Source organism: Artemia sp. Qi Xiang Cuo, chromosome 2 (assembly GCF_049724085.1).
Source record: "Artemia sp. Qi Xiang Cuo chromosome 2, ASM4972408v1, whole genome shotgun sequence".
NCBI classification, from domain to species: domain Eukaryota; kingdom Metazoa; phylum Arthropoda; class Branchiopoda; order Anostraca; family Artemiidae; genus Artemia; species Artemia sp. Qi Xiang Cuo.
In genome coordinates, this window is record NC_142795.1 from 50,530,135 (window position 1) to 50,555,084 (window position 24,950).

A 24,950-nucleotide genomic window follows, 5' to 3' on the forward strand; every position below is an offset into this window, starting at 1 on the left:
TTCCTCCTTGGTCTTGAGAAAGTAGTAAACTTCTTGGACATGTGAAAAGCAGTCAAATATTTTCAACTTTTTTTTTTTTCATAAAAGAGAAAATACGTGTAAGATAAGCAGGGTCTTATTTCTGGAAAATGGGTATCACAAGCTCAGATGGGCCGAATTCGCACTTTAGAGTAAAAAAGTAATCACACAAAAACAATCAAATAAAAGTCAGAAGAAAATCTAAAAATCTAAAAGGTGTTAAGAAATTTGAAAAACAATTAAAACTCGCAGAAAAAAAAAGAAATACACAAGGACAACTTAGTTTTGTTGCTAAAACCTACAAAGCGCAATTTTGTAAAAAAAAACAAAACACCTCAAATTTTGCAGAATAAACATAAACAATGGCAAGGTAACAAAGGGGAGGATGGGGGAAGGGCTCACTTATTTAACATATTCATATGTTCGGGGGGAAAGTTCTTCCATATCTTTCAGTGGACAATATTATTGGAATAAGAAGGGAGATATTTGTTGAAGCAGAACGAGGGAGACGAGGCTGAAGGATGGAAGATTAACTCGGGAACAATGAATCTGTCCAGGGGTTATGTAGGGCGTTGTTGGTGAAACACAAGGAATTTTTTTTTCCTTTCCTTGAGGGTGACCAGATTTGCTCTCTGAACAAAGGGGATACAAGGGACTTCACCCTAATTGATGCCAATTCATAGACACCTTTTTTGGCTATCCTTTCTGACAATTCATTGGAGATATCAGGATGCAAAACAAGACCCGTTTATTCAAAGATTGGTAGAAAAATTCTCAAATGATGCAATTTAGGACATTTAAGTTTTTTAAGGATTTACAGTGGGGAAATGTGGTATTTGCACGTTTTCAAATATCATTAATAGTTAAAATTATTGACTTTGTAGTGTTGACTGTCCTATCATTAGTAACAGCTTCGTCTGATATTTGTTCCAGCATGTCCATTGTGCTACTTTTATATTTTTGAAACACGTCTCTAAGACAGTTTGATCATCAACGAATTTACATCTATCTGGGAAATCGACAGAAAGATTATTATCGTTGCGAGAAACAAAATTGGGTCTAAGAGGCTTCCCTGGGGCACACCATTGTGAATTGGGAGAGGATCAGAATATACATGAAGGTATTTGACAAATAATGTTCTATTAGAGAAAAAAGACACAATTATTCTAATTAAAAAAGAGTCAAGTTGAAATTTATTGAAGTTGCCTGAATTTTTTTTTTTCTGAAAGCTTGTCTCGCGTCCCAAGGCTTAAATACTTCCGCTTTTAACACTTAAAAACTTAAAATATTGTAGAAGGTTGGCTAACGTTTATACCACATACAATTTTATTTAGAACGATTATTTAGTGAGTTCCCTCCTTGAACATCCTAAAGCGGGATCTGGGCTTTTATATCATTAAGAAGACCCTTTATCCTCCGAAATGTGAAAATTTTCTACAAATGGTCTCCAGATAATCAGTAGCGAAAATCACCCGTCCGATCTTAATACATCTTTTTCACTGCATAGCTATTAATTTTCAGCATCAACATAAACGTAAAAAAGCTCTAAATTAGATGGCCATAAGCCTGATAACAAGTTATAAAGTGACTGAAAATGTGCAATTATTAGAGACTTGGACGACTGCTAATATATGTCTGCCTTCGAAATAGAAAGATAAGCTTATTTTCTGACGAGCTTATCCAAGAGATAAGCTTTTTGATAAAGCTTAGGATCCTTAGTTATTATCTTCTGAAAATCCGTGGCTAGTATAACAGTCTCTGTGAAGCTGGAGTAACCTGCGTAAAATGAATATGTTTTTGTATTATAATTACCAACAGACAAAAAAAAGAAGGAAAAAAACACAGAGAGTATATGTCGTTCAGAAAAACGATTGTGCCTTTGGTGCAATCGTTTTGGTACCAATATGCCTCCCATGTATAATTTTTTTTTGGCCGATTCGCATGGAAAGACTTATCATTAAAATGAGACAGTGGTTCATTGGATTTTAATTTGGAAGTTCTAGTGCATTTTTAAAGGTCAAAAGTGATTATAGGGCAACCAATCTCCCTCCCTTGGCTATTTTTGCAACCCGACCTCCTATTCCCCATGACATCATATTAAAATTTTGAGATGACCATTCTGTCCAGAATAGTCAAAAGGTCAAATAAATATGCCACCGGAGATATATTAAGGGTTTGTTGGGAAGGGAATGTTAGAAATCCTGGAAGAAACCAAAAACTTTTTTCCCCGATTAGTTAAAAGATGGCAGCAGTTAGTCCTTAGGCTCACTGCTAAGGAGCCTAACTTTTTCTTTTTTGGCTTGAAACTTATATTTTTTTAGTCGTTGAGCTAAAAGGACTCCAATGCAGGATCAGTTCCTCAAAACCAGACCCGAAAAAGGGCCAGAAAATTTACTTTGACCTGGTCACTTCGTTGGAACTTGCAGGAGGGGGGGGGGCGGGGTTCATTTGGTTGAAAATTCTAGTGCACTTATTAAGGTCCAAAAGTGATTGATGGGTTCTCCCTGGACAAGTTTTGCTGCCCGCCCCTAATGATATCGAATCGAAATTTTGAAAATGTCTTTGAGATTGTCAAATTTTGAGTTTTTGTTCAGAAACATCAGAAAGTCTTGTAAATATGCCACTGGGGTCGATACCTCCTCCGCGGTCCCAGGGGCAATGACTCCAAATTCTATAGATTACCCGTTGTTCACGTATAAATTTTAGTAGAAAAGGCGACCGTGTTTGTTCAATCAGGTAGGAGCTCGTAGGAGTTGCCCCTCTAGATTCTGAAGAGCACCTTTTTGGGGGGTTTTCATTGAAAAGACGACAAAATTACCCTCCCCCCAAATTTTCTCAAATTGACCTTCTGCTCAGGATTGGCTTAGGGGCGTCAAGTTAAACTATCTATTAGTGTTGAGGGGAGGGGGAAGGATGTTGAATTATGTATTGAGAAGCAAGGGTGCTTAGTCACAAGACACTGCGTGCATCCAGGTTATCAAAATACTACATCTACAAAATTTCGGGAGCGGCTTTGGAGATATAGTTGAAACTTTTAACTAGTGGCAGAGAAGGAAGCTGCTATGGAACTGTGAATCCATCCACGCTTAAGTTGCAAGGTAAATAAGAAAACAATATGTTGCCAGATTTTCAGCTAACATATCATTAGTATCTCGTGAACAGCCGGGGGGAGATTGAGATGAAATTTTCAGGGATTTTATTGGGTGGTAGGAGGGCATACTGACTTCGAATTCTAACTAGGGGAGAGGGGACAGAGAAGGACTGAATATATTTTGTCTCAAATCTGCATTTAAGTTTCGGTACTTCCACCCCTGTGGAACTAGAACCTATTTTTTACCCTGGTTAACAAAACAGGGTATCTGTAATATCTCAAGAACGGCTTAGTAGAGACCTGGAGGTTTTAGGGGGTAAGGTGGACCTAAGTTTTGACTTGAGGGGAATCTAAGGACACTATGCGCGTAGTGGAAGCTTTCAGGGAGTGTTAGGGGGATCAAATGGGTCTCAAGTTTTGAGTCAAGGTAGGGGGGCAGATGGGGACTAGTGTTTTTGTTTCCTTTTCAACTTTTTTGTACTATAAGCGTCTACGGGATCTGCAATCTATTCATGGTTAAGTAGCGATGTAGAACAAAATACACGTCTTGGAGTGATAATTATATCCAAAAGCTAATGGATTGAGGGACACCTTATAAACAGAAAGAACTTGAAAAAGCTCTTTATACCTGAATTTAGGCGCAAATCTTTTTTTTATCAGCTAAGACTTGTAATGCTTTTGTTTAGCCTATTTACTTGACTTTGAATGTCTTTGATCAGTCCAGACTAAAAGACGCACTAAAATGTTGGTACATCTAAAATCTTTTAATATATGGCATGCATAAAAATGGGGCCTTAAATGGCATCTCTCCAATCAGCTTGATGGTGATATACAGAAGTTTCTTGGCCAGGTGGAACCCTGTTCAGAAAACAAATTTGGAGCTAATTTTGGCTGTATCGCTTTGTGGTACCCGAAAATGACCTCTTTTTTCCATCTCTGATAAGTTTGTAACTTACAGGGTATACTGACAAGACTTAGTAGACCTGAATGAAAATAAGAATATTCCAATGAAAAAAAGCCAGTTGTATCTACATGTGACACCTGAACGTGGGTCAACAAATTTTGTTTGCTAATATTGGCTTAGACTTAAAGGGCACGTAGACAGGAACAAGTTGACCAAAATGAAGACAAAATCTTCTTTTTTTTAAATTGTTGTTACGATCTGTGACACCCAAGTAGGTCCAAATTCGGCTCAAAAATTACTAGACAGCTATATTGGACCAAAAAAACATAAGAGGAAAAATCTATTCTTGAATAAAATGGGTTGTATTGATTCATGGGACCCTAAAATAGGCCAAAGACTTTTTCTCCCATAGGCGTGAAACTTGCGGGGTAAGTAGACTGGACCAAGGGAACGTTAACGAGAACTATAAGTTTTGGAAGAGAAATTCGGTTATATCGATTCTTAACGAGAAAAATTAAATATTTTTCTGTGTTTATCTGCTTGAAAATTTTAAGCCACATGTAGATAGCTCAATTAAAATTTCAGGACTTGGGAAACCTCAAAAAGGCAAAAATATACTGGTTGTATTGATTCGTGACGTGTTTTGTTTAAAGAACTTTTAATTAAAGATTTCGACATGCATTTATTTAAGCAAACGAATAGTTACACAAAAATATAAATTCGAAAGGCCCTTTTAGTAAAACGGTGGATTGAAATTCGTGTATATTCAAGGGCGTCTACAGGAGGGGAGTCAGGATGGCTTCAGGCCTGTAAAATATATAAAATTGCACATGTTTTCATTTCATATAAATAAATATTCCCCTTGCCATCCCGCCAAAATTATATAGTAAAACTGTTGCTAAAATGTATAGCACACTACTGCTGTTTAAAATGTTTTCGACTGAGTATTCAAATTTTGTCCAAAATTTGCATTGTTAAGCAGAGAAAATGAAAAAAATCGTAAACAAATATACCTAATAAAAAAAACTTACTTTTTGGGAAACTTAAAAAAAAAATTAGTTCCGCAAGAGGGAAAAAGAAACTATGTAAGACGGGATCTCTTAAACTACGTTTCAATGAATCTCTTAAACATTACTTAGACAAGATGGGTTATTATTTATTAGCTTGTATCTTAGCTTGAGCGCAATATTAAACATGTTAATGAGTTAACCTAAGCCGAGAACTTGCGTCATAAGAGTTAATTTTGAATGCTGAGTTCCAGTTCCAAAAATTTGTAGCAGGGTATATGAACTACCAATAAGTCCTTTCACCCCTTTGATTCTCCAAAAAGTGTCATCACATATTTAGAAATCCATTGTCCTCAACTGTAACCAAGTCTTCTTATCCGCTAAAACAAACCAATCATCCCAATTAAACTTCTTAATTCTATTGATGGGTTGTGGGAAGTGCGGGTACTTGAGTCACCTTTCCCTGGCAATTTAAGACCTTTAGGCCAGCCAGTACCAATACGGCTCTTTATGCTCACTCCCGCTTTCTTCTGCACTCTCCACAACAAATGATGAATGAACTCCTTCTTTTCAATAACTTGATTATGCATAATGAACACTAATCAATTAGAGTCCTCTTTAGAATGTCAATAGATGCCTTAAAAATCTTTCTATCCACGTGCCAAGGCAGGTTCGAATTCAGGATTGCAGTGTAGGTATGAGAAATATTAGCCATAAAACATAGGCGTTTATGGGAAATAGCTCCAAACTCAGTAGCTGACAATCGAATAGGACATGCTGAATTGTTTCATCAGTTGCAAAGCAGACCCGGCATAGAGGGGTGATGTAGCTTCCTATTAAATAATATACTATTGAGAAGAAGGGCACCTGATTTCGAACGATAATATAGCACTGTGGGTAATCTAAAATGAAAAGGAGATAAAGTGAATTTGCTGTGATTAATATTAGATCTTTGCCTAATAATATCACGTGAATTGAGGTCAGAGGGCTTGGTTTAACAAAGAAGCCTTGGCTGCCAGTAAATCAGCAGTATCATTTGATGCCTTTGTGGCTTGGAACATGTTGGAAATATATCTGGTTGCCTTTAGCCTGGAGGTTCAGAAGCTGTCTTCTAATGTTGAATAGGTCCTTATCATTGGTATTTCTATTAATTTTTTTTAGCAACAGTATTGCCGATTTGGAGTCAGAAAGGCAAAGAATATTCTCCTCTACAATGCTATAATTTAGGAGAACATCTAGGGCCAAGATACATATGCTGATGCATACTTTTCACACTATTTCAAAGTTTGTCTCTTTCTTCGTTGTGCTGTTGTGTCAAAATTAAATTATAATTTTTGCTATAATTATAGTTGTGCTATAATTTAGCGCATTTCATAAAGTATTTTAAAATAAGATGTTTACCTGTAAGCGATGGATGGCTCAAGAGAAACAACTGTTTATATCGGAAGTAGCTTTATTTTTCTAATAGGCTATAATATTTGTGAAAGTGCTTATATTAAGCAATGCATTTTGGACTCATAAGTATCTCAAGAACTACATGAGTCTTTGGAATCACTGTAGCTATATCTATATATTAGTGTTAGCTTGGCAGTCCAAAATTTTTCATTCGTCTTGGAACATCAAGTCTTTCTTATATGACCTTCGAAAGTGTTTAACTCTAGTCCTTTATTTTCTGTGAATAATATCAAAGAAATTTTGAAATAAAAGAAATAAAATCACATTTAAGTTTTGACTCATCCAAGTTACTTTACCACATATAAACTTTTTTTTACATTGCTTACCGTTTAAATCGTATAAATGTGGGTAAATGTTTGTTGGTTTTGCGAGGTAACAAAGGATATAGGCTAAATGATCTTTTTTTCTCAACAAAACGGAGCTTATCAAAACGTGAAAATATTGTTTTCGTAGCTAAAGCAATTTGGCTAGGAAGCAATGAGACAAATTGCCGATATATTTCTTTTTTTTCACAGAATTGTCTTTAGTCAATAGACTTTTTTCATGAGTTTCATACTGACGCCACTGCAATTACTTCAGCGTTCTTTACAGACAAATTTTGTAAAAGTTGCTCTGTTTCAGGGATGATTCAAAACTGAAGAAAAGCTTTTAGAAAAAATTCATAAATATATTAGAGAAATTGGAAAAACACTGAAATAAGTTAAGACAAAGCTTAGCTGCATGCAAAATGTGTTAAATACAATTATTCTACATATTATAAAGTTTTAATTGTTTTTCTTAATGTTTCCTTCTCTATAGGTACTTCTCTAGGCACCTACGAAAATTTCAATAGAAAATTCAAGATGTGTTTCTTCTAAGACCGTTAATGGCGATTCTCTAAATTTAAAATTCAGTTCATCCAAAGTAATGACAATTAATTGTATTAACACAAAATTTTACCATTTTAAGTCTTATTTAAAATGTAGCCGAATTCCAATTACTGAATGATATTGTTTATCTTTTCCAGACTGATTGGATGGGGACAAATCAGAAAATGCACGACCATCAGACCTGCCACTACGGGGAGACACTAAGAGCACTTCTAACACAAAATGTAAATTGGTGTGCTCAGTCAGATTTTATATATATATACAAATACAATTTATATATATATATAATGTGATAAAAACTCATTACCGTTCTGATTAAATTCTTAGTCTCAATGTTTTATTACCTTACTCTATTCCAAAGCACTAGTCTTGCAGGTTTTTGCTTGGAGGGGGGGGGGGGCGGGGGGCTTCGGGGCGCTTTTCTTCTAACTGTTTAGCTAAATATAATGCTTCTCATTTTCCAAAATTTCAATATGACATGAAAGATAATGTGACTCCTGGGTGCTGTCCTGCTCATTTTGGTCGGAAAAAAAAAAATTAGAATTTTGAATGTTCTAGTTTTAGGAGAGGGTAAATTATATTTCCTCAGCAATTTTTAGTGTGATATTTTTCTGCAGTCATGCAGCTTTTTATCCATCTACCAAATTACATTTTTGAAAGACATGACATCGTCCAAAAATGGGAAAACTTTCCAATTCTTAAGCAAGTTTAGATTATTCCCTAAAAAAAAAAGTCTAAGCAATATCACGAATGAGTACATCTGAAACTAATGAATCCAATGATATAAGTATATTGGCCTTTTGGTGCAAGTTACAGTTGTTGACTCGTTGCAAAATTTTATATTTGACATGGAACGCAAACCTCAAAGTTTTAAAATTTCACTAAAACCGTTTTTTTACTATTTTCTATAAAAATGGAAACGATTGTCTTTTGACATTTATTCAAAATTGTGTATGCTTTGTCAAATATGGACATTCCACTCAAAACAAAATTACGCAAAAAACATGTTCATTTTTCAAAGATATTTTCTAGTGCAAATCGTTTCTAATTTTGAATTTAATAAATATTTTAATGATAGAGCTTAATCTAGTTAACCCATGTAATTCTAATACCGTTTTTTTTTTGGGGGGGGGGGCAGACTTTAGTTGATTAACAGACAGCGGCTAAGAACTTCTGCGGTTTTTAGGAAGTGAATGGCTAGGGTCTAACCTCTGCAGTTTTTCGGAAGAGAGTACTTGAGGCAGGATTTATGAATTATGGTAGTACGTTTTGGAAAAGGGTGTAAAATTATTCCCTTGGACCAAACAGGATGGTTTTTACTTATCCTTGAACCAGAGCTGGCATGAAGTTTTATAGACAATGTTGGAGGGACTATTTGAAGCTGTACCGCCAAACTTCCATTTCTTCAAGCCAGGTTTCTACTTTTGAGTGGAAAGCACCGCTTTAGCAGGCACAATTTCCAGAATTAGACTGAAATTTAAAAGTACTTATGATACGTGACGGTTCATTGGCCCCATCTCCAGAATATTTTCTTATGATATTAATTATTTAAAAAAAAAAAGTTTTTCTTCTGAAACCAAAGAGCGAAGTTGAAACTTAAAACGGGAAAAACAGTACTGCTTCACGGTTTATAAAACAAATTTTTGAAAAAGTGTTTAAAAAAACCTGGCTCGTGATATTTCCCTGACAAGCGCTTTACTGAAAAACACAAAACTGACGCAACAAAAGAGGAATAGAAACAAGAAAATCCTTAAATGGTCTGCAAAAAATAAATGAATGATTTATAAAGCACTAAACAGTCTCTTACTGGGCATTAAATTAATAAGTTTTACGACAGATTCTAACTATTTAAAAAACAAGAAAGCTTAGTTTTCGGTAAAGCGCTAGTTTTTCAGTACCCTACAAAATATAGGGAAATATCACGAGCCAGTTTGATTGAAACACTTTCAAAAATATGTTGCATAAACCGCGAAGCAGTAAGTTTGTTTGTTTTAAGTTTCCATTTCGTTCTTAACTTTCATCAGAAAACTTTGCTTTTTTAATTAATTTTTGTATGTTTTAAATATATTCACAATAAGCCTTGTACAAAGATCTTTTTCCAACTTGGGCAAAGAAACTAAAGAAGGGCAAAGAAAACTCGAGTTTTTGGTGAAATTGGGCATTAACTATAGGTTTAACTTCACATTACTCTTAAACTTTGCCTTTAAAAATCTGGGATTTTCAAACAGTTTGTAGCAAAAACGAACTTACTGGAAGGAGCGACTCGGGCCAGTAGTAACCGAAACTCCAAAAATGTATTAAGTTTAATGTTGCTTCGAGCCTCACAAAATATGCCTGATTTTTGAAAAAGGAGGAAAAGCCCCAAAAATTGAAGTGATCTTAATGAAAATCACACCATCAGATTCAGAATATAAGAGAACCCTATAGCAGAGATTTCAAGCTCCTATCTACAAAAATGTGGAATTCTATATTTTTTCGTCCAAAGAAAGATCGTGAATGCTTTTTTTTCCAGGATGATCGAATCAATGGTCCTAGAAGGTCGTGAGAGGGTTCATTTAAACGGAAATCAAGTTCTAGTACCCTCTTTAAGTGACAAAAATATTGGAGGGCAACTAGCCCCCTCCCTCCCACTTCCCTTTTTTCCCAAGACTTCCGATCAAAATTTTGAGATAGCCGTTTGATTCAGTATAGTTGAAAGGTACATGCCTTTGGAGATGACATGACCCCCATATTCCCCGGGGCTGTAATTTCGTCATTTTCCAAGTGTTGGCATATACCTTTGTTATTAGGAAATATACAGATTTTGGGGGGAGGGGGTAATTTTCTGTGGGGAAGAAATTTTTCAAAGGTGAATTTCTCAGGGTAAATGTTACACGGGGGAGGGAGGGAAGGGGATTTCCTGTCATGATTTGAACAATGGTCAGAAATTAAATAAATAACAGTTTTTTCAGCTAAAAATGAAGTGCAACATGAAGCAGCAACCCTCACTCTTTACGCTAAACCTTAACTTTTTATCACAACTCTTTAAGAAAGACTGCTGAAACGCAAGGGCAAGTGAATGAGAAATATTCCTAAACAACTTTACGACTTTAGCATAAAGAGCGAGGATTTAGGAAGGGAAGGCCCCCCTCATATATGGAATAACTTATGTTTGTTATAACTGTTAATGTTGCTCCTTAGTTTCAGTTGAAAAAAAACTTCGTTTTTTTTTAATCAGAAAGAGGCAATTATCAAAACAATTCAATTATCTATGGAATTATTAAAAGAATTTAATGTGTAGTTAACATATATTATGGAGATTTGTGTTTTCATTATTTTTACTTCTTTGGCTTTAATATTTTAGAAAAACTGATCATTAGAAATGAATTGGCACTTGGTATAGGATATGCATTTCAAAAAATTAATTTATCAAAGATTCCAACCAGCGTTAACACGGCCACAAGGTAGAGCGGTTACCATTAGACTTAAACGTCTTCTCCATAAGTCATTTTTATACTATTTACTTTTTCAAAGTTCCTGTTCATTACAGGCTAGAAATTTAAGACAATAAGGTAACCTAGAACTGAGAGTTTTATGACTGCTGGATGCGGCTTTTGATGCTCTTTTTAACTACAAGTCTACAAAAACGGCGATACTTGGGGGGGGGGAGGCGTCCCCATCCCTAGTTTTCTTGCTCCTGCCTATATTTAAAAAAATATCTTTTTTGGAGTCTTTTCATTGAAAAGGGCCCTTTTTGGTACTTTCATTTAAAAATAGAAAAACAACCCATAGTGCACCTTTTGGGTGCCATATGGCACTTTATGACGGCGTTATCAAGTCGGCATTATAAAAACGATTAGATATAAAATTGGCTTTTAAATGAGCCCTTAAACAGCTATCTATGATGTTCAAGTGCCCTGCCCAGCCTTTCCATCCTGGAAATAACACCCAAATTGCACTTATTGGATGCCAAATGGCATAGTATATGGTATATTTGACACAAAAATATACTATACCACATGGCACCCAACAAGTGCAATTCGGGTGCCATTTCCTGAATGGAAAGGCTGGGCAGGGCCCTGGAACATCATGGAGAGCTGTTTAAGTATTTTTTAAAGCTAATTTTTGTATCAAATCGCTTTTTAATAAATTTGACTTGATTATGCCGAGATGCCATATGGCACCCAATGAAGTGCAACTTGGTTGTAATTTCTGTAATGGAAAGGCTGGGTGAGGCACGGGAACAATATACAGAGCTGTTTAAGGGCTCGTTTAAATGTTAATTTTATATCTAATCGCTTTCTATAATATTGATTTGATAACCCGATCATAAAGTGCCATATGGCACCCAAAAGAAATACATTGTTTTTTTTTCCATTTCTTCAATCAAAATACCAAAAAACAGCCTTTTTCACTCCAAAAAAGGTAATTGTCAAAATATACTGCACTTATCGGGTGCCATATGGCATATGATGGCGTTATTGAGTAAAATTTCTAAAAAGCGTTTAGATATAAAAATAAGCTATGATGCTATGTAAATAAACTATAAACAGCCCTATGATGCTCCAATGCCCTGCTAGAAGCAAAAAAAAAGAAGAAGCAGAAAAAAGAGGACATTTAGATAAGATACAAGAAACATTTAGACATGCAGAAAACAAACACATTCACACAAGTCCGATAGTGCTACCATCATATTTTGGTTGAGTTATGGTTCGTCTACACATTGCGGAAATTCATGCGGATTTAGCAATCCGTGCGGAAATTCCGTCCGTTTCTGTGCTAGAAAAAATCTAGCTTTCCGCAACGTTTTGGTCAAATCAGGACGGAATCTTGGCAAGATTTTTAAATGAATAAAATGATAAATATGGATTATCAAAAACTACACGATGTTATAACTTTGGTTCAAGGATACACTCAGCTTATATGATCCTACACACCCAGGCTATAAGAAAACTAAACACACCGGTATTATTTGGGTCTACTGCTCAACAGCTTTTAGAAAAAGGTAAGAACATAGTTCACGTTGTAACAATAATTTAAATCATTACCTTAAAACGCAGCAACATTTTAGCCATAGTTCGAACAGAAATAAACGGATTTCCGCAATGTGTAAACGAACCATTAGTCATTTTATTTTCTGCGTTTAGCATTGAGGCAGAGAAATGATACAAAATGGGCTTCCAAGACTTTTATAGATGTCTCATTGCTCAAAAAAATGAACCATACCTTTTATAGACGATGGCAGAAGGGAAGGGGCAGGAGAGCAATCATCCTGTCCTCTGTCACTTTGGGACCTAGGACACTATATTTTTATCCTTAGATCTATATAAAACTAAATCATTTTCATTTTAACTTAGAACCATTGCACTTATTCAGCGCGATATGAATTGCTTTGATAGCAGCCATAAGTTCATCATTTCCCCTTAGCACTCATAAATTTCTAGTGTCTTTTTATCACATGTAGAAATATTAACATTTCAAGATTCCAATGTGCTCATCTGAATTCTTTGAAAAGGAGATTTATTTTCATAAACCATAGTGATTAATATTATATCCACTATTTCTCTAGAAATAAAATTGATGACAAATGAACGTTCATATTAAGGAATGATCAGTTTCAACGCAGTTAAGCAACATATTATAAGGCAAGGAATTTCCTTATGTTTTTTTTTATATTAATGTTACTGTAGTAAACGTTGGGGCTGTTGGATATATTACAAAAAACTCATCCCACAAACCAAAACGAGGTAAAAAAAAAAAACCTCTAGAATAATTCTATTTACATCCCTCTTTTTTCCACCCTGGAAATTAACTGACTTCATTTTGTCATTGACAGCTTTTATAATCAAGAAAATAAATAATTACAAATAATCCTTATGGCTTGGGGGGGGGGGGGATCTAAAAAAATTTGAAAATTAAAATCTTTAATGGTGTTTCGATATTATAATGTCTTCAATCTTTATTTTATGTAATGTCTTTAATTTATTACGAATACCTTTAATAAAAGACTTTGACTTGGGCTCAAAACTTTCTAATGACCGAACAAGAGAAGAACCAAGGGTCGCAGATGGAATGTGGCTACTTTCGACCAATTGAAAACGAGGAACTCATACTTCCCAGCTTTAAATTCCCGACCAAGCTTCAGGTATTGATCTTTCAAAGTTGAACTTTCAGAAAATATTCAATAGTTTTCACTAATGTTAAGCATATTTTTAATGCAGCATAATTTTAGAATCTTGTAGCATTAGGCTACAAAAACCCGAAGTTTATTTTAAAAAAATTCTGACCATGATAAAAAGCATGCGAGGGCCAAAGGCCTGAACTGCTTACTGTATTGAGCAGAGGGAGCTAATGTCCAGCTAGTTTATATGTTCGAGGGACAAAGCAATTGGTGGGAGGTGACAAAAAGCTAGCAAAGCCAATTCTTTTGCTAACATATATTTCTTAAGTTCTTAATAGTAGAGTAGCAGTATAAAATGCCTATCATTATGAGTGAGTTTTCTGTAAACACTGGGGTCCATTCTGTTCTCCCTTCTAGAGATGAGAACACAAATACAGGGAAGATTTTTAATTTTCTTGAAATTCCACGGTAAATTTAATATCGGAGTATTGGTATTGTTGGATACATATTGATTAGGGATGATAGTTCTTTCTTCCGAACCTTTCCAAACAACCATGAAGTCGTCACCATATCTGACATAAACCTTTAAATTACTGAACCTTTGGAGATTCTCGTTCTAGCCTATATGCGCTAAAGCACATTTTTAGGGATTATATAGTCTACAGCCATTCTAGAAAATACACTAAAAACACAGATTGAAATGATTGCTAGGTCTTTTTAAAAGCCTCCAGGTATTTCGCCCCTTGCCTCATTGTGCCTACAAATTAGTAAGGTTTAAGAGGTGATTTTTTGTCATAAAACTTCATCTGCGTTTTGAACTCAGTAAAATATTTCTACTTTATATTCTTAGGGTTTTTTAAAGTGACGGAGGGGTTCCCGGAGATTTAAAGCTAATATCTTCTGTGGGCATATGGGCATAAACCTCTTCAAGGTTTAAGAGGTGATTTTTCGTCATAAAACTCCATCTCCGTTTTGAACCTTATTCTTAGGGTTTTTTTAAAGTATTGGAGGGGTTCCAGGAGATTTAAAACTAATATCTTCTGTGGGCACCAGTTAGATAGGAGATTGCCTATATTTCCATTAAAATTACTGCATTCACGGATGATAAGTATAATGCACCTCAAACATGACAATTACTTGGCAGTGAACTTTCTGGAAGAAACAAAAGTGGATTCATACTTCTCATTAAATTGGTATCAAATAAACCTAAGGTATTGAGACCCACAGATAAGTTTTATTTGTGAAAAAGAACTGTTTTTAGCACAATATAGCCTTCGATTAACAACTGACCCCAAAATATATTCTAATTTTTCTATTTCAGATCTATTACAACTTCAATAAACTAAAACAATATAAATATTTTTATTAGTGAGTTGACAGCCTCTGAAAAAATCACCTGATCTTTATAACATTTACTGCATTGTTTTCTGGTTCTTCTTGTCTCATTTTCAATTTTGAAGCCTCCATTTCATGCTTCTGATAATTCTCTGATACAGATGGTACATAGGAAAGGAAAAATCTTCTGCAGCAAAAAGCTTCCATTTTTAAAGAAATCAAGGCGTCACTGAAAAAAGTACAAAAACATTCACAGCTAAAGGTGGGCAATGCTGCTTTTAACTCTGCTAGCTATTCTTTTTTTTAAGTTTTTGAGGAACAAAGTGAAACTCAATACGAAAAACCAATACTACTTGCAGAGAACAGTTGTGCTTCAAATGCTTTTGGTATTTACAATCTTCTCAATGCTAATGGAAGGCAAAGACTTTCACAATTTGACCTCCTATTAGACAGTGTATGCTACCATACTTGGCAAATAGATGTAAGCAATGGCAGTAAACTTGTTTTTGGGATAATTAGCATTTCAATGAAAATATATCATGCATATTATCACAGTAAAGTACATTTTGTTAGCAATTTCTAGATGACTTATGACTTTCATGCTAAGGAATAAGGTACAAGCTGAGTCAACTAGGCTCTGGGTAAATCAAGAGCACATGCATACAGGTCATCATCTATTTGGGTGCTTTGGCTAAAAGAAAGAAAGAAACATATGGTTAGGCTAACAACCAAATCCCTCTGAAACACAAATTGAATTTTCACAAAATTAACATTAGAATTTAAAAAAGGAAGCAAAACAAATGCAAGCATTTTACTAAGATTAATAGAAATTATCATAGCACAAAATAAAAAGCAAGAAAGCAAGTTCTTGCTGTATTTCAAAATATGTATGGACAATAAACACCCAAGGTGCTATCTAGGAGGATCAATGCACCAAATATGCTGATGTGCTCTGACTTTCATGCTTTGTTAGTATGCAATACAGTTTCTGATTGTTTCATGGGGGGGGGATAACCTGTGTATAATACAAATTCTCTTCAACCTCGGCATCTGAACTGATAACTCCTAATGGGAGTAAATGATACAGTACACAAATAAGAGTTAATGACATAGTAAGAGACGAAACATAAAAGGTAATATTTGTACAATCCCAATTACTTCACTGAAACCATTTTGTTAAGTGTTTTCTCAGGTGTGCATATTTTCACAGGTAATTATTACACAAAAAGAAATTGCCAAGTGACCAAAATCCTTGTCATCAATGCCAACATGAATAGAAGACAATTCAAGATGAATTAACTGAATTACCTAGTCTAAATCCGAAACAGTATCAAAATTGTGGGTTTAAGTATATTTGTGGTCTTTTTTATGATCTTAAAAAAAATTGGCAGTGGATCTTTGTGGTTTGAGCCTCATCTGAACTTGGTGAATCAATCCATAACAATCTTGAAATCAATCCAGAAAACAACTTGTCTAAATAGAGCTATAGTAAATATTTTTTTAAGATAGCCTATAACAATATAACTGATACACTTATAAGAAATCAGCTTTATTAGCAAGCCAAGGCTTAAGCATGCTCTAGCAAGACTATTAAGCAACTGCATTCTATTTCTGTTACATGTAAGGTAAGAGTTAATACTGCAGCCATCTTCAAGTTGAGTAGCATGAAAATATTCACCAGAATAAATGCAACTAAGCTGCAGTCCAATCAATCCCTAATACAAATTCACCTGAAGGGTGACAAAAAAAATGAGTGAGCACTAGTAGAAAACACAAATTATCCAAACTCTGTTGTGAGAAATTAATGCTAGTTGCAATAAGGTGTTCTTGCAGACACACACTAGACTATCACAACTGCTAATTAGCTCCTCAATTAGGTTTATGAAATAGAAGTAAAATGTTGGATCAGCCACCAAAAAGAAGAAGAAGGAGGTTGTACTGCAGCTGCTAAAGAAACCTGAAGATGTGAAGTTTGAATGTTTTAGTTAAAGAGGAAGAATGGCCTGTAGGGCTTTAAGGATTATGTTTCCTGAAAATATTTTAGTATATCATTTTCCTGCAGTCCTACAAATTTTTATCCAAGTACCAATTTACATATTTTAAATTTTTATTGCAGTTTTTTTTATCAATATAGAACATGTTCATTTTTTACAATACTTTTTGAAAGGCATGAAATCATAGGAGAATCAAAAAAATGCCCAATTCTTAAGCAAGTTTAGGTTATTCTCTTTAATAAGGGTAAGTAATATCACAATTCTGCCTTGGTGAATGGGTACATCTGAAACTAATGTTTCTGATTTCACTAATGTTAGCAGTCTGGTGGTCATTAAATTGTATAGAGAATCAAAAATGGAGGAAAGCATAAGAACAGATAAAGAAGGGCTTTACTCACATTCTAGGAAGAAGAGTGAACTCAAACTAGCCAATGAGGTTAAAACTTTTAATGATCTAGCCTCAAAGAAGCCTATTCAAAAAGTTGAAAATGGTACTCTGACTGATCAGATAATAGAAAACTCAGAGAGTCTGGTCCTATAAAAACAAATAAAAAGAAGATCAAAAAAGTGAAAGGAGAAACCATTAGTGAGCAGCAGCTGCAAAAAGAATCAGAGAAAATTATTGGACATTCAACTACAAAAGAGGTAGTTGGAGCTGCTGAAGATACTCCAGCTGCTAAAGAAAGGCTTAATTCTCACCCTAGGAAGAGTAGTGAACACAAACCAGCCAATAGGGCCAAGAATTTTAATGATCCAGCCTCAAAGGAGCATATTCAAAAAGTTTAAATGGTACTCCAACAGATCAATAATAGAAAATGTACAAAGCCTGGTCCCAATAAAAACAAATAAAAGGAAGGACAAAAAGAAAATAAAAAAGGTGAAACAAGAAATTGTAGAGTGAGCAAGAGTCCCAGAAAGAATCAGAGGGAATTGTGGGATCAGCCACCAAAAAGAAGAGAAAGAAAGAGGAGGAGGTACTCCATCTACTAAGAAGCCTGAAGATACTCCAGTTGCTGAAGAAGATAAAGCAGGGCTCTTTTCTCATCTTAGGAAGAATAGTGAACTCAAACCAGCCAATGGGGTTAAGACTTAATAATCCAGCCTTAAAGGAGCATATTCAAAAAGTTTAAATGGTACTCCAACTGATCAAATAATAGAAAATGTACAAAGCCTGGTCCCTATAAAAACAAATAAAATGAAGGATAAAAAGAAATTAAAAAGGTGAAACAAGAAATTGTTAGTGAGCAGGAGTCCCAGGAAGAATCAGAGGCAGTTGTTGGATCAACCACCAAAAAGAAGAGAAAGTAGTGTTGGGTGATATTCGATATTGATATATCGGACCAAATATTGAATATCAAAACGTATTACCAAAACTGAAATTTTTTTAGGGGTCTCTAACCCCCTATATTCCCTGCCAAAAATCCACCACATGAAAATTCTGCAAATTTTCAGCATACATCTTTGATATTCTTTGCAGGTTTGAATTCTTTTATCTAAAATTGATTTTATTATCCTTATCTTACATCTTACCCAAGCATCTATTTTGCAAGAATTCAGTTCTGGCTCCCAAGTCAGGTATGTGTGAATTATTACCAACTGAGAATGAAAAGTTCACAACAAATGATGTTATAATGAAAAGTTCGGATTTTGAATGTTATCACAGTTAAACACAAGGAAACACAGAAAGCCTTGTTGCTATAAAAACAAATAAAAGTAAGGATGAAAAGAAGATAAAAAAAAGTGAAAGAAGAAATTATTGGCAAGCAGGAGTTACAGAATATTCAAAAGGAATCATTGGATCAGCCACCAAAAAGAAGGAGGAGGATGTACTCCAGCCACTAAAAAAGCTTGAAGATACTCCAGCAAAAGAAGAATATAAAGAAGGGCTTTATTTGCATCTTAGGAAGAATAGTGAACCCAAACCAGCCAATGAGGCTAAGACTTTTAATAATCCAGCCTCAAAGAAACCTATTCAAAAATTTGAAAGTGGTACTCCAATGGATGAAATAATAGAAAATGCAGAAAGCCTGGTCCCTTTAAAAACAAATACAAAGAAGGATAAAAAGGGGAAAGAAGAAATTGTTAGTGAGCAGAAATTTCAGAAAGAATCATTGGATCAGCCATCAAAAAGAAGAAAAACAAAAGGAAAAAGGAGGGGGAGGTGCTCCAGCCACTAAAGAAGCGAGAAGATAGTCCAGCTGCTAAAACAGATTTATTTTAATTATGGACAATTAAAGATGCAGCACAATAAAAGCTCTGGTATGATGTATTAAATATATGACTAGCAACAAATAATTTGCATTTCTGATTAAATCTGAGAGATGTTAGTAGTCTATGTAGGGATTGCAATTCTCAAAAATGCAGGTAGGAGGGGGCAAGGATGTTTTCAATTTTAAGTTGCTTTCATTACCACGCATTCTATTTTTAACAATGATGTATAGAAGCTAATATCACACACATTAAAAAGCCTTTGGCTTTTCCTAAGCTGGATATAGTAAATATTAAACCCCAGCTGAGACTGATATCATCACATAGTTTTTACTTCTGATGTTATTTATGGTTGTAACCTACAATTATGATGTCATTCATCATCTTGAATAAAAAGATGCAGTTCTTTTGTCAAAATACTATAAAAAACAGATTGGGTAGAGGATAGGAATATTACATGTGTGCAATGATGAATCATTGATTGAAAAGTTTAAAACTTTCCAAATCAAATGCAAAATCTTGGAGCTCACTTCTCACTTGCCCTCCCCTGGATTTTGAAAAATACTTTTTTCTTTTAGTGTTTCCATTGAAAAACACCTTCTTTTAGTACTTCAATAAGAAAAACAACAACAAAAAGAGCCCCCTAGATTTTGAAAAATATCCTTTTTAGCTTGCTCTGTTTGTGTCAATTTAGTGCATTGTATTTGTTTTCAAAATCAACTTTTGCTATTAAGATTTATTTATTTATTAATACCAAGATACGGTAAGCTTATTGAAATCATAGTTACTATTCCTGCACCAGCTTCTAATTGTAATTTTTTCTTGCTTGATAGTTTTTTGTTTTTTTTCTTCAATTTGTTACTATGAGCAGTGATTCAGTCAAGCCCTGGTCTATTTTAAAAATAGCCCTTAAGGAAACAAACTTGTCCTAAACTGATATGTTTAGGATCCTTGTATTCAGAAACAACACAGAAGCTTTGTTTTTATTTTCAGCCCTGACATCCTCTAAATTTGCACAAAACTTTCTAGTTTGGCAACAGTTTGCTCCTTTTTTATGTTAATCTCACTTATAGCCATTATGGGGATATTATTTACTATGTTTTCTAGAATAGGAATTGTGTCCAGCATCTCTCTCTACTTTCATAGTGGTGGTAAATTGATAAATCCCAAAGGAAAATATTTTAAATTCTAGAAAATAATATGAATTCTTGCTGGAAATTAGTTTAGTTGTCTGCCATTTGCATTGAAAGATATGGCTTTAAGTATTTTGTGAAAATAGCAAATACAATTGGTATTGCTTCTCTTTAGTCTTTTTGTATACAATATCCTATTCATATTTATAAATATATTTATATTATGTTCTTATCATGCTTTATATTGTAACCAGTTTCTCAAAAAGCATCTTTAATTTTTGGCTAAATCACTATGAGCAGTGGTTCAGCCTAGTCCTGATCTATTTTAAGACCAAATGTTACATAGGGCTCAAAATGTGATTTCCTCCAAAAATGACTGTTGAATTATGAAAGAACCCAAAAAAGGCATCAATTGATATATTTACTTTTGTCCTAGATAAATTATGTTAAAAACTGCATATTTATCATGTTTTTTTGTATATAATCAAGGACTATTCCTGCCCCCTGTAGAGAGGGACACAACTGCTATGGTAACAACTATTATATTTGGGGAATGTTGACTAGGAAACTGAATGGTACTACTCTTGCTATTAGCCTACAGTATTTTGTTCAAGGGAGGACTTTGACAAGAGTGATAGGCTATCAGTAAAATTCAACTTTAGATACTTTTGGTTATCTTGGAAAAGGGTAAGGTTAGGAAAATGAAACTTTCAGGGATGGCTCTACAGGCTAAAGTGTGTCCTGAGAAAATATTTTGGAGTACCTACCTCCACTCCTTCTCCCTCTAGAGGACCCTGAAATTTGCCTACACCTTTTGAAATTTTGACAAAACAACATTTTACCTTAACTTTCTGTTATCAGTTTCTTTTTCTCTGGTTTTAATTCTGACAATGCAATTTGTGTTATTCAAGTAGAATTTTAAGCCATATCAATTTTTTTCAAGATTTAGGAAATGTATTTGCATAGGCCAATCTTTAAACCTTATAAATTGGGATTGAGCAAAGGTGTGAAGCTGAAAACAATTTTTTTGTACTTTATTTAAGCACAAGATCTATTTTACAAGGTTTCAATTTTATAACACACATATTTTTAAAGGTCATCAAAGGTTAAGGACCTCTAGAGGGAGAAGGAGTGGAGGTATGTATTTCAATATAGGCCTACCTTCACAGGACATACTGTAACCTGTAAACCAATCCCAGAAAGTTTCATTTTCCTAACCTAAGCCCTTCCCAAGATAACCAAAAGTAGCTAAAGTAGAATTTGGCAAATTTTTTTCATATTATTGACTTACAAATAAATTGAACATACAACTCAGTGCCTTTTTTTATGCCCTTTACAAATATAATAATCATTTTTGTTGGAAATAAATTTTACCCCCACCCCTATATATACCAATTCAGGGTATTCATTTGCACATTAGGCCTAGTTTAAACTTAACTCTCATTTGCATCAGAAATAAACTTTACTCCCACCCCCTAATGTGCAAATAGCCTATATACCCTGATTTGGTATATATAGGGGTGGGGGTAAAATTAATTTCCAACAAAAATGATTATGATATTTGTAAAGAGCATAAAAAAGGCATCAAGTACTATTTTTACTTTATTTGTAAGTCAATAATATGAACTGCCGAAAATTTACCGTGATATTTTCCACTCATTAGAATATCTGCATCATACAGATTTCTGTATTTTGCCTAGTCTAAGCATAGGCCTACCCTGCTGTAAGGATAGTTGCTCTCATAGAAATACCAAACACCACTCTTACGTCAAAAAATTCATGCTTACATAGTTGAATACCCCTCAGTTATTAGATGTGTATATTGTGCATATTTGGGGGCTATTACAGCGCCACAAGTGAAGCATCGGATAGGGAATTCCATTAGAAGGCCAGTAAACAGATCTGGAAAGTTTGAAATCTGCTAGCTTTTCTTACATAAAATCATAGATGGCTTGGGGGCCGACATTCTTCTCAGCTTGCGGTATTTTCAACCGAAAACGTACGTTTTCGGCTGCCTCCGTCACACACTTACACCCCTACATGCTGTGATTTGCAGAAATAACATTTGACAAATGACAGAAATCATGTTTCGTAATTTTCATATCAGTCTAGAAGATTTTTCACGTGAAATAGCAATGTATGTGGCAAAGTCTCCGCGAATTGATGAATTGAAATAGAAATCAAGAACTATTTTCTGAGCAAAACCACGAAATGTAGCAGGTTACTTACTTACCTACTTACTTGGGTCCCAACCATCCCCGTTGTACATTATGGAGTCATTCCTCCTTCTAGCTCATGCATTTCTCAGTAAATTGTTCTGTCAGGTGCGGTATGTAATAATTAGATTAACTTGACGTTGTTGAAATCGAAGTTTTCCATTTATCTTTTTCGTGGTCTGCCTCGTGGACGAAGGCCATTGAGATATCCTTCAAGTGCAATTTTCTGGAGGTGGATTGGCTCCATTGGCTTAACGTGACTGAAACAGTGCAGTTTGCTGTTTCTTGCTACTGTCGAGAATAGTTTCAATGGACTGGAGCCTTTGGCGTGTTTCCACATTTGTGATGGGGTCAGTGTGTATGATTCTAGCAATATGGTGGAGGCATCTAATCTCGAAAGCTAAAAGTTTTCTTTCATCTTGGGTTTTCAGCGTCCATGTTTTGTATCCATACTTGACAATGGGAATTTTTAAACCGTTGAATTGTATGATTTTAAAATTTTTAAATAGATTGTTACTTTTCCAGAGTTTGTTAGCCTTTGGAAGCTAGAGCTAGCAAGTGCAAATCAACGTTTTACGTCAGAGCTATGGCAGTTATCATAGAAAAGTAGGCTACCAAGGTAAAAGAAGTGGTTAACCGTTTCAAACCGTCTCCCAATTAGGGTGATAGAGGATGGGTTGTCTAGTACATGTCTTATAGTTATCACGACTTTGGTCTTACTTACATTGATCGTTGTCCTGAACAGCTTAGTGGCATCGTAGATTTTATCAGCTTGTGCCTGCAGTCCTTGTGAAGAATTGGCTAGCACATCAATATCATCAGCAGAGACAAGATTGTCTATCAGCAGTCCTCCTATTGTTACACCGTATTCCAAATGCATCAGTGACAGAACGATATTTAGAAAGAGGTTTAAAAGGTGTGGTGACAAGATGCAACCCTGAAGGGCTCCTGACAAAGTCGTAAATTTTTTCTGACAACCCATCAGCGGTTATTACTTCATCTTAAAACAGGTCTTACAAACTCTTGATTATCCTAACTATCTCTTATAAGATTCCGCTGTGAAGAAGAATATACTAGAGTCTTCTTCGCCATATCTCAAATACTTGACGGAAATCAATAAATCTTTGGCAGGTTTCTTGGTTAAATTCGATGTATCGGTCCATGGGTTGTCGAAAGATGAATATCTTAACGATTGTGGATCTTCCAGGATGGAATTGGATCTGATAATCTCCAATGGCAATGGCAGTTGTTGCTTGCATTCGTCGAAGTAGAGCTTTTGTCAGGAGACGTGACTGATGGCTCGTGAGGCTGATGGAACGGTAGTTTCCCCACTTTTTCTTTGACCTTTTTTTGTGAATTAATTAAAAAAAGTTTTTCCACAAAATAAGTTTTTCAAAGAAAAGTAAATAACTTCATTTAACAAAATATGAGCAAAAATAAAATTAAATAGTCTACCAAGCGTGAAACTACCACAAATCAGCATCGATAAACAAATGAAACCCAAAACGAACAGAAATTACAATAATTAACCGAGTCAAACTCAATACGAGCAGAAATTAACATAAGTTGGGAGCAAAACCCCTATGCCTTCCCAAAGCCAGAACAAAATTTGCACTTTACTGAAAAAATACAAATGAATGTGCATTGTCAGTTTAATATATATACTGAAATTTAGTAATCAAAATGTTAGTATCATTTGATTTATTAAAGTTATAGTAAAAACACTTATATTTTTTCAGTAAAGTGCAAATTTTGTTCTGGCCTTGGGAAGGCATAGGGGTTTTGCACCCGTCTTATGTTAATTAAAAAATAATTTTCCACAAAATAAGTTTTTCAAAGAGAAGTAAAGAGCTCCATTAAACAAAAAATGAGCAAAAATAAAATCAAATAATCTACGAAGCGTGAAACTATTGCAAATCAGCATCGATAAATAAATGAAAACCAAAATGAACAGAAATTTCAATAAATAACCGACTCAAACTCAAAACGAGCAGAAATTAACATAAGTTGTATTCAAAAACCCTATGCCTTCCCAAGGCCAGAACATAAATTTTCACTTTACTGAAAAAATAGAAATTTAATTTAATTTAATTTATTTGTACACCCGTCATAAACACAGAAATTAATGGAAAAAACAGTAGAAAAGAAAATAAAAAACAAAAAACATACACTTAATGGTACAGACACAGAAAACACACATATACATCAATGAAAGTCACGAGAGTAGAGGCAGCCAAGGGTGGCAGCTACCCTCAAACTTAGCAAAATACTTGTCAAGCAACTGATTAACTGCAGAAAAGGGATCAGTTACTGCGTATCGCCAGATCAGGTACGAATTACTTGTTCTCAGTGGAACTTGCAACAGAAACTTCAAATATCTGAAGAAAACTCTACGGATTTTAAATTTATCTTCTTTACGCAGAAGTTTCCAAAATAGTGTTATATATAATATATGTGTCAGCGCGACAACAATATAAAATCTAACCAGTGAAAACTTGTCAAGCTTTGTCTTCGAAGAAATTGTGGCCCAATACGCAGTTCTAATTTTACGCTCTATCTGTGTGATGATTAGCGAACGGGTAGATGACAGTGTGTCACCGATGGGCAGTCCCAAGTATAC

General features: G+C 34.7%; 2 protein-coding genes across 3 annotated transcripts in view; one reads left to right on the forward strand and one right to left on the reverse strand.

The window, feature by feature from the left end:
* The window catches only part of eIF2gamma (eukaryotic translation initiation factor 2 subunit gamma), a 65,709-nt gene extending 58,032 nt beyond the window's left edge, over positions 1-7,677 (forward strand). Inside the window, exon 9 of the mRNA XM_089101573.1 lies at positions 7,482-7,677. Coding sequence (XP_088957699.1) covers positions 7,482-7,548 — 67 coding nt within the window. The 3' untranslated portion in view covers positions 7,549-7,677. The remainder of the gene's footprint in view (positions 1-7,481) is intronic.
* Polr2L (DNA-directed RNA polymerases I, II, and III subunit Rpb10) lies at positions 2-22,055 on the reverse strand. Of its 2 annotated transcripts, XM_089101585.1 has the most exons (3): positions 21,902-22,055; positions 14,841-15,008; positions 2-4,820 (listed from the first exon to the last, which is right to left on the reverse strand). In XM_089101585.1, exons 1-3 carry the CDS (start codon positions 21,994-21,996, stop codon positions 4,790-4,792), a joined length of 294 nt encoding a protein of 97 aa, XP_088957711.1. In that variant the 5' UTR covers positions 21,997-22,055; the 3' UTR covers positions 2-4,789. The 2 variants fall into 2 exon arrangements, with proteins under 2 accessions (XP_088957711.1, XP_088957722.1); XM_089101596.1 differs by lacking the exon at positions 2-4,820 and having other exon boundaries at positions 14,793-15,008.
* Between the last annotated feature and the right edge of the window lie 2,895 nt (positions 22,056-24,950).

What these genes read in the sequence shown, in the direction of transcription:
- Polr2L (XM_089101585.1), bottom strand. Translation starts at nt 21,996, where the DNA reads ATGGAATTCCCTATCCGATGCTTCACTTGTGGCGCTGTAATAGCCCCC. An exon ending in ACTGAGGGGTATTCAACTAT is followed by an intron (nt 15,009 to 21,901) that starts GTAAGCATGAAT and finishes TACTTTTTTCAG; the next exon opens with TGACGCCTTGATTTCTTTAA. An exon ending in GTAAATGTTATAAAGATCAG is followed by an intron (nt 4,821 to 14,840) that starts GTGATTTTTTCA and finishes TATATTTTACAG; the next exon opens with GCCTGAAGCCATCCTGACTC.